The 10,518-nt window shown below is 31.0% G+C and overlaps 1 protein-coding gene across 5 annotated transcripts in view; it reads left to right on the top strand.

Moving 5' to 3' along the window:
• Positions 1-10,518, top strand: part of LOC123515129 — a 65,744-nt gene that overhangs the window by 13,768 nt on the left and 41,458 nt on the right. For 4 of the 5 annotated variants that reach the window (XM_045273576.1, XM_045273574.1, XM_045273577.1 and 1 more), the window contains one exon: positions 3,291-3,436. The exons of the other annotated variant lie outside the window; for it this stretch is intronic. In XM_045273576.1, coding sequence (XP_045129511.1) covers positions 3,291-3,436 — 146 coding nt within the window. The remainder of the gene's footprint in view (positions 1-3,290; positions 3,437-10,518) is intronic. 5 annotated transcript variants of the gene reach the window in all.

Consider the following 10,518-nt stretch of genomic DNA (forward strand, 5'->3'; position numbering starts at 1 on the left):
TGACTTTTCATGATCTTCTTGGAGTGTCCTCTTGTTTGTTTTGCATTGTCTGCAAACAAATATATGTAGCTACTCAAATCCTCTTGCATATCATTAATATATACTTGAAACATAATTGGTGCCAGCAGTGAACTCTGTGGTCTGCCACGAGTAACTGTGTTCCAACTTGATGGGGTGTCTCTTATCATTGTCCTCATTTCCCTATCTCTTAAATAGTCTGTTATCCATTTTAAGATATTTCCCTGTATTCTTCCTATGTGTTCTATTATCCATAGGAGTCTTCTTTGTGGTACTCTATTGAAAGCCTTTTTAATATGTAAATACATCATGTCAACCCATCCATCTTTCCCTTGTACTTCATCTATTATTCTTGTATAAAAGCTTAGTAAATTTGTTATGCATCATCTTCCTTTTCTAAAACATAGTTGAGCGTTATTTATTATTTCATTTTCCTCTAGATATTCTAACCATTTCACAGATCTTTCCCACAACACTAGTCAGTGACATTGATCTATAATTTAGGGACTCAGTCTTTTTTCCTCTTTTGTAAATTTTGGACTATATTTGCTCTTTTTCACTCCCTTGGTACCTTTTTTTCCATCAGAGAACTGTTGATCACATCCCAGATTGGTTCCAACAGTTGTTCTCTACATTCTCTCAGTGTCCATCCTGACACTTCATCTGCCCCCATTGTCTTTCTTACGTCCACCTTTTCTAGTAGTTTATTAATTTTCTTCTTATGCACTACAATGTTTTTTAATCCTTCCTGTGTCACTTGGTTGTTTGATTCTATGAAATCTCCTTCATTGAATACTGATTTAAAGGTCTCGTTCAGGAGTTCACTTATTTCTTCCGTTGTTTCATATATTCTCTTTCCCTTAATTAGCTTAGTGATGGTCTCTGTCATTTTTCCATTTATATACTTATAAAAAGCTTGGATTCCTCTTCACATCTCTTTACTACATCCTTTTCAAAATTTCTCTTCTCCCTTCTTATTCTAATACATTTCTTACATGCCCCTTTATATTGGCTCCTATTTACTTTGTTTTATTGTTTCCTTAATTTTTATCCAAACTGCATCCTTTTATTTTTTATTTTATTTTATTTTATTTTTTATTTTTTATTTTTTTTTACTTTTGCACATATAGCATTATACCACGTGTCTTGCCTTGCATGGTTTTCTTCCAATAAGTACTACCAAAGTAACTTCTTAATCTTTCAAAATTTGTCTTAACATGATTCCATCTTTTTTGGTTGTTTCCCTCATTGCATTTCAAAATTTCTTGATCTTCTAATTCAATTTCTATAACCCACATGATCACTTTTTCCCATTGGGCTATGGTATTTGATGGTTGGACAGGATAGATTATTCTTCTTCTCCTTTATACCTTGTATAGTCCTTCACCCAATGGTCATATGTGTTTACCATATCCAGTTGTAACACTTCTTCCCCCCCAATGTCCAGCATGACTATTTACATCCATTTCTTCCCAGTTAACATGTTTACAGTTTAGATCTCCCTCAAGTAGCACTCTTCTGTCCTTTCTTAACATATTGTCCAGGCAATTTAGCACTTCCATTTGCATTTCTTTGTGTACATCAAGGCCCTATGTATCAGTCTTTGGTGGGACATATGTTACTATGATACTCCTTTCCCTCCCACTGGTCCTAATTGTTATACTTAAAACTTCTGCCAGTCCATCTCCATACTGTATCTTCCCTACATATATATCCTCTTGAGCCATTATTATTACTCTTCCTGCTTTTCCCCCTTCTGTCTCTCCTCCAAACATTATATCCCCATTCTTTTAAGCTTACTTAGATGTCTTCACTTAACTTTGTTTTTGTTATACATACCATGTCTGGTTCTTTTTCCAATATGTATATAATTTCTCGCTTCCAACTTTCCTGATATAAATCCATCTATTTATATACATGACTCTTAATTCTTTCTTTCCCCTTCCAGAATATACCATTTCGTCAGCCTCATGTCTAGCACTCTCCAGTAGAATTTCTTCTTCTCATTCTCTGTCTTTCTCTTATTTTTTTTCATTTAGCTTTACTTCTTAGTTCTCTCTTTTTTTCCCTTTCTTCCTGATTCACATCTCTCCTTATTCAAATATTGTTGTATTCTGTCTTATCAGCCAGCTATTCAGTCCTCGCTAATATTTCCTCTACCCCTACTTGTGATCTCATTTTAACTTTTAGTGGTCTTTTATTTCCCTCACTGTATTTACCAAGTCTGTATATATCTCCTTCTTTTTTAGACTCTGTTCTTCATCTTGAACCACTGAGATAATTTGCTTAACCATTTCTTTCCCCTTCTTCTCTCTTACAAATTTTAGAGTTCTTTTTCTCTTGTAGTCCATACAACCATAAACTTCTTTTTGTCCATTGTGTCTCTCACTAACTCTTTCTCTTCTTTGATCACTTGTATGACTGTGTCCTTCGTTTCTCTCATATTTGTTGCTTAACTACTTCTGCAAAATTAACTTTTTCTTCCTCTTGTTTTTATTATTCCAGACCATCTTCCATTCTTCCAGATTCGTTTTGCTTATCCCATTTCCTGTCCCCACATTAGTGTCTAACTTTTCTTTTAGTCCTTGTAAGGCCACTTCATAATTCTCACATTTGCCTTTAAGGGCACTGTTTTCCCTTTTTATTTCATCCAGAGTTTTCATTATGTCATTGTTCATTTTAACCATATTTTCTAGCTCAGTTTCTCCCTCAGTTCCTTGTTTTCCACAATCAACTGATCTGTTTTAAAAAAAACCCATAGCGATCATCTCCCTCAAACACTTAATTTCTTTTTCCACTGTGATTATCCTTTGCATATTAGTTTTTTCCTCCTTGAAGCTGGAAAATTCCTTTCCATTATTCCAACATCCTTGGTGTCTTAGTCCCAAAGGCATTTCTATCATCTGCATCTCCCTGGGTTGGGCTCCCCTGCTCTTTACATTGACTGGAGCACTATACATTTTTGGCCTCAACAGGAGGAATTTCAAAATAACTTAAGAGACAGGATAACTTGCCTAGTCCCCTCTCCCCCTGTAATACATCACCACATTTTGCTATGCTTCACAGTCTGCAGTTATTGGAGCTGTTGTTTATACATCTGCATTGTACAGTGGTCTCCATGAGTGATCTTTTAATAATTTCTAAATGGGGCATGGCAAGCTATGTTTTGTATTGGAATTATATATCATGAAGTCATAGTGCAATAAAGACAATGTATTGATTTTTTTATTTAGTAGGATATCATTAAGGTTTATTTTTTTCATTTGTAACAGAGAGCTGTGTAGTAATTACCGAAGATTGTGCAAAGAAGGAGAAACAGATTCTCAAAAGTTTAATGAAGCATTAAACAACAATGAGAGACTTGCTCATCATCAGAAGGAGATATTTGCCTCAGCCTCTCCAGCACCAATACAAAAAGGTTGTTTGCAATGTTTTTGCTAATCATTTATAGATAAGAATATATATATATATATATATATATATATATATATATATATATATATATATATATATATATATATATATACACACACACACACAGTGGTACTTTGAGAAATGATCGCCCTAACAAACAATTTTTTTATATACGACAAAAATTTTTATATAATTTACGCCTCGAAATACGACGATATTTTTAAGATACGAATAGCCATCAGTAGGTGGTCATGGGTCCCAAAAGTAAAAGTTTGGCAAGAAACACACAAAATAGCCTGTATTCACATACTGATTACACTTAGAAATTCAATAAACGAGTAAGTACAAATGGTTTTCTGCCCACAAGCAACTCTTCCTCTTTGCAATGCAAAAAATTGGGCCTTGTGTTCGATCGGGTTCAGTGGCCTTGGCTAGAGCGAGATAAAACAGGCCCCTTGTATATCTCTCTCTCTCTCTCTCTCTCTCTCTCTCTCTCTCTCTCTCTCTCTCTCTCTCTCTCTCTCTCTCTCTCTCTCTCTCTCTCTCTCTCTCTCTCTCTCTCTCTCTCTTTTGTTCTGATACCACTCTCATTCAAAAGTTGTCTCCCCATAACATGGAGAGAAACCCAAGGTATAGAAATAAAGCGCGCGGGAGAGGTTGCGGAATCAGATACAATGAAATAACTGGCAATCGCTCCTACCATTTTATCCATTTATCGTTGGTGACACAGTGACGTAGAGCATATGTTTACTCCTGATGAGTGTTGCCAGCTCACAAGCAAAGAAAATGGAAAGAAAATAACCAAAATGTAGCCATAAAAAGCCTAAACGTCAATCGATGTGACCCGTGCCTTGCGTGATGAACGTCTATCGATGTATCCCGAGGTTAAGTTGTTATTTTGAGCAATATAGTTAATTTATATCATGCATACAATAAACATTGTATTTATCTTATATTAAATCTATATTTGGTTGGTATTTAAAGCATGTTATTTTATTTATTTATTTATTTTTTTTTTTTTTTTGGGGGGCAAATTCATATCTCAAGAACGAATTAATTGTATTTCCATTAATTTCTATAGGAAAAATTGATTTGATATATGATTTTTTTTATATACAACGATCATCATGGAACGAATTAAAATCGTATCTCGAAGTACCACTGTATATATATATATATATATATATATATATATATATATATATATATATATATATATATATATATATATATATATATATATATATATATATATATATATATATATATATATATATATATATATATATATATATATATATATATATATATATATATATATATTATATTACAGTCAAAACCGGAATCAGTCAAAACTAGTTTTAACTAGGTATTTTCAATGTGTTGGTGAACAACTAGTATTACCTAGGCAAAACTAGTTATACCTTAATGTGTTTGGAATAACTAGAAATATCAAAGTTTAACTAGTTAAATCTAGTTTTATCTGATCGTTTAAGTTAAAACTAGATTCAACAACGGTACTTAATGTCTAAGGTAGGTGAGGGATATGACCACTCGTTTGAGTACCATTGCTCATTTGAGTACAATAATTGGGGAACTCAAACATAATTTGTTTGCGTTTGTAGCTCATTTTAGTACCTTTTTAGGTTGTTGAAACGTTTATTGGTCTATTCACATATTTCATTGACATCAAATCGCTTCAGTCTTCTGTACTGTAGAGACGTTTTCTTCTTAGCAGTTTTAGCCTACTTTACTTCCTGCAGCAGTGAGTCGTATTTTTCTGTAGTAAGTATGTTGTAGTGTGATTCGTGTTGCTCGTCCCACTTCAGTATGGTCTGTAAAAACATAGTCTCCCATTCAGTGTCAGCTGCCTGGTTAGGAGGGTGGTCAGGAGGGTGTTCAGGATGGCCAGGTGAGCTCCAAGTTGCCATCTTGTAATGGTGGCTCACGAACAACTGACAGGTGAAGTAAATCAGTGAACCAGGTAAATGAGAATGAATCCTCCCCCCCTTCCCCCACCCTAAAAACTATGATAATATTGTGACCAATCATTAACGCCCGCCCCTCCACTATAAGGCCAAACTGCCAGTTTCACTTTTAGTCTAACCTAGTTTTCCCAAACTTAACAATTGTTAAAACTAGTTTCGACTGAAGTGTGTAGGTAAAACTAGGTGTAAAATACATTTCGTGTTTTACCAAGCCTTTATGTTAAGAAACTAGTTTTGCCTAGGTAATACTAGTTTTTACAAACAATAAATTATACTTCTAGTTCTGATTAGTTGAAACTAGTTCTGGCTGATTTTGGGTTCTGACTATAACATATATATATATATATATATATATATATATATATATATATATATATATATATATATATATATATATATATATATATATATATATATATATATATATATATATATATATATATATATATATATATATATATATATATATATATATATATATATATATATATATATATATATATATATATATATATATATATATATATATATATATATATATATATATATATATATATATATATATATATATATATATATATATATATATATATATATATATATATATATATATATATATATATATATATATATATATATATATATATATATATATATATATATATATATATATATATATATATATATATATATATATATATATATATATATATATATATATATATATATATATATATATATATATATATATATATATATATATATATATATATATATATATATATATATATATATATATATATATATATATATATATATATATATATATATATATATATATATATATATATATATATATATATATATATATATATATATATATATATATATATATATATATATATATATATATATATATATATATATATATATATATATATATATATATATATATATATATATATATATATATATATATATATATATATATATATATATATATATATATATATATATATATATATATATATATATATATATATATATATATATATATATATATATATATATATATATATATATATATATATATATATATATATATATATATATATATATATATATATATATATATATATATATATATATATATATATATATATATATATATATATATATATATATATATATATATATATATATATATATATATATATATATATATATATATATATATATATATATATATATATATATATATATATATATATATATATATATATATATATATATATATATATATATATATATATATATATATATATATATATATATATATATATATATATATATATATATATATATATATATATATATATATATATATATATATATATATATATATATATATATATATATATATATATATATATATATATATATATATATATATATATATATATATATATATATATATATATATATATATATATATATATATATATATATATATATATATATATATATATATATATATATATATATATATATATATATATATATATATATATATATATATATATATATATATATATATATATATATATATATATATATATATATATATATATATATATATATATATATATATATATATATATATATATATATATATATATATATATATATATATATATATATATATATATATATATATATATATATATATATATATATATATATATATATATATATATATATATATATATATATATATATATATATATATATATATATATATATATATATATATATATATATATATATATATATATATATATATATATATATATATATATATATATATATATATATATATATATATATATATATATATATATATATATATATATATATATATATATATATATATATATATATATATATATATATATATATATATATATATATATATATATATATATATATATATATATATATATATATATATATATATATATATATATATATATATATATATATATATATATATATATATATATATATATATATATATATATATATATATATATATATATATATATATATATATATATCTATATCTATATATATATATATATATATATATATATATATATATATATATATATATATATATATATATATATATATATATATATATATATATATAAATATATAGACACCTACCAAAACAATAACTTACTCCCAGTGAGGTCTAATAGCACTAGTTCAGGAGGTACTGTGAAGCTTCCATTAAAGCTAGTTGTGATCTTGTTGAATGTTTCCCTTTGTGTCTCACAACTCAAGGGGGTAGTCACAGCCTACCCTCTAAAGACAGCTCTCCTTCTTCACACAAAACTACATGCACTTACCACACATACACCCTTCACTCCAAATCAAAATTTAAAAGAAAAATGGGACCCAAATAAACAACGCCTCGGAGTTCCCCTCTGGGAGGGACCAAAAATGTCCCCAGGTCGGACACCTCTCCTGTTGAAGACCACAAATGCCTTGACACCTCCCTCAACTTTTCTACATTAACTTCTGCAACATTCGCGGTCTTAGATCTAATTTTCAATCTGTGGAACACCACCTCTCCTCTACTAAACCTCATCTTCTTTTCCTCACCGAAACACAGCTGTCTGAGGCAACTGACAGTAGCCCTTCTCTGTTCCCTCCTACTTTCTCTATTCTCATTTTCATTCCAAAGCTGGATGTTGCGTCTATGTACGCAACGACTTAACTTGCTCTTGCCCACGCTCTTGAGTCTTCCGAATTTTCCACCATCTGGCTACGACTTAACAGTCACTCTCAAACTAAATTCATCTGTGCTGTTTATCTCTCCCTAACTCTTCTGACTATAGTAATTTCTTCGACTACTTAACTTCTAAAGTGGAGCACATTCTGTCCCTCTACCCTTTCGCTGAGATTTCCATTCTTGGAGATTTCAATGTTCACCACCAGCTTTGGCTTTCCTCTCCCTTCACTGACCACCCTGGTGAACTAGCCTTCAACTTTGCTATCCTCCATGACCTAGAGCAACTGGTGCAACACCCTACTCGTATTCCTGACCGTCTTGGAGACACGCCCAACATTCTTGATCTCTTCCTCACCTCTAACCCTTCTGCTTATGCTGTCACCCTTTCATCTCCGTTGGGCTCCTCCGATCACAATCTCATTTCTGTATCTTGTCCTATTTTTCCAATCCCTCCAGGATCCCCAAAGCGAAGGTGCCTCTGGCGTTTGCCTCTGCCAGTTGGGGGACCTGAGGAGGTATTATGCTGATTTTCCTGGAATGATTATTGCTTCCGTGTCAGAGACCCATCTCTTTGTGCTGAACGCATAACAGAGGTGTTAGTATCTGGCATGGAGGCGTACATTCCTCATTCTTTTCTCAACCTAAACCTTCTAAACCTTGGTTTAACTCAGCCTGTTCTCGTGCTATACATGATAGAGGTTGCCCACAAAAGGTACTTGAGCCTTCCATCTCCTGAATCTCATGCACTTTATATCTCTGCCCGGAATCATGCCAAGTCTGTTCTTCAACTTGCCAAACACTCTTTCATAAATAGGAAATGTCAAAATCTTTCAAACTCAAACTCTCCTCGTGACTTCTGGCATCTAGCCAAAAACATCTCAAATAACTTCACTTCTTCATCTTTCCTCCTTTATTTCATCCTGATGGCACCACTGCCATCTCTTCTGTCTCTAAAGCTGAACTCTTTTCTCAAACCTTTGCTCACAACTCCACCTTGGACGATTCTGGGCTTGTCCTCCTCTCCTCCTCCCTCTGACTATTTCATGTCTACAATCAAAATTCTTCGTAATGATGTTTTCCATGCCCTTGCTGGCCTAAACCCTCGGAAGGCTTATGGACCTGATGGGGTCCCTCCTATTGTTCTCAAAAACTGTGCTTCTGTGCTTGCACCTTGCCTGGCCAAACTCTTCCAACTTTGTCTATCGACTTCTACCTTTCCTTCCTGCTGGAAGTTCGCCTACATTCAGCCTGTTCCTAAAAGGGTGACCGTTCTAACCCCTCAAACTACCGTCCTATAGCTTTAATCTCTTGCTTGTCTAAAGTTTTTGAATCTATCCTGAATAGGAAGATTCTCAAACATCTGTCACTTCACAATCTTCTGTCTGATCGCCAGTATGGCTTCCGTCAAGGTCGCTCTACTGGTGATCTTCTGGCTTTCCTTACTGAGTCTTGGTCATCCTCTTTTAGAGATTTCGGTGAAACTTTTGCTGTTGCGTTAGACATATCAAAAGCTTTTGATAGAGTCTGGCATAAAGCTTTGATTTCAAAACTGCCCTCTTACGGCTTCTATCCTTCTCTCTGCAACTTTATCTCAAGTTTCCTTTCCGACCGCTCTATTGCTGCTGTGGTAGACGGCTACTGTTCTTCTCCTAAACCTATTAATAGTGGTGTTCCTCAGGGTTCTGTCCTGTCACCCACTCTCTTTCTATTATTCATTAATGACCTTCTTAACCAAACTTCTTGCCCTATCCACTCCTACGCTGATGATACCACCCTACATCTTTCCACGTTCTTTCAGAGACGTCCAACCCTTCAGGAAATGATCACGCGGGGACGCCACGGAACGCCTGACTTCCGATCTTTCTAAGATTTCCGATTGGGGCAGAGAAAATCTAGTAGTTTTCAATGCCTCAAAAACTCAATTCCTCCATCTATCAACTCGACACAACCTTCCAGACAACTATCCCCTCTTCTTCAATGACACTCAACTGTCTCCCTCTTCCACAATGAATATCCTCGGTCTGTCCTTTGCTCATAATCTTAACTGGAAACTTCACATCTCATCTCTTGCTAAAACAGCTTCTATGAAGTTAGGTGTTCTGAGGCGTCTCCGACAGTTTTCTCGCCCTCCAACTGCTTACTCTGTATAAGGGCCTTATCCGTCCCTGTATGGAGTACTCTTCGCATGTTTGGGGGTTCCAGTCACACAGCTTTGCTTGATAGGGTGGAATCAGCTCTTCGTCTCATCAACTCCCTCCTCTGACTAACTGTCTTCAGTCTCTTTCTCACCGCCGAAAT

This window comes from Portunus trituberculatus, chromosome 38 (assembly GCF_017591435.1).
Source record: "Portunus trituberculatus isolate SZX2019 chromosome 38, ASM1759143v1, whole genome shotgun sequence".
NCBI classification, from domain to species: Eukaryota; Metazoa; Arthropoda; class Malacostraca; order Decapoda; family Portunidae; genus Portunus; species Portunus trituberculatus.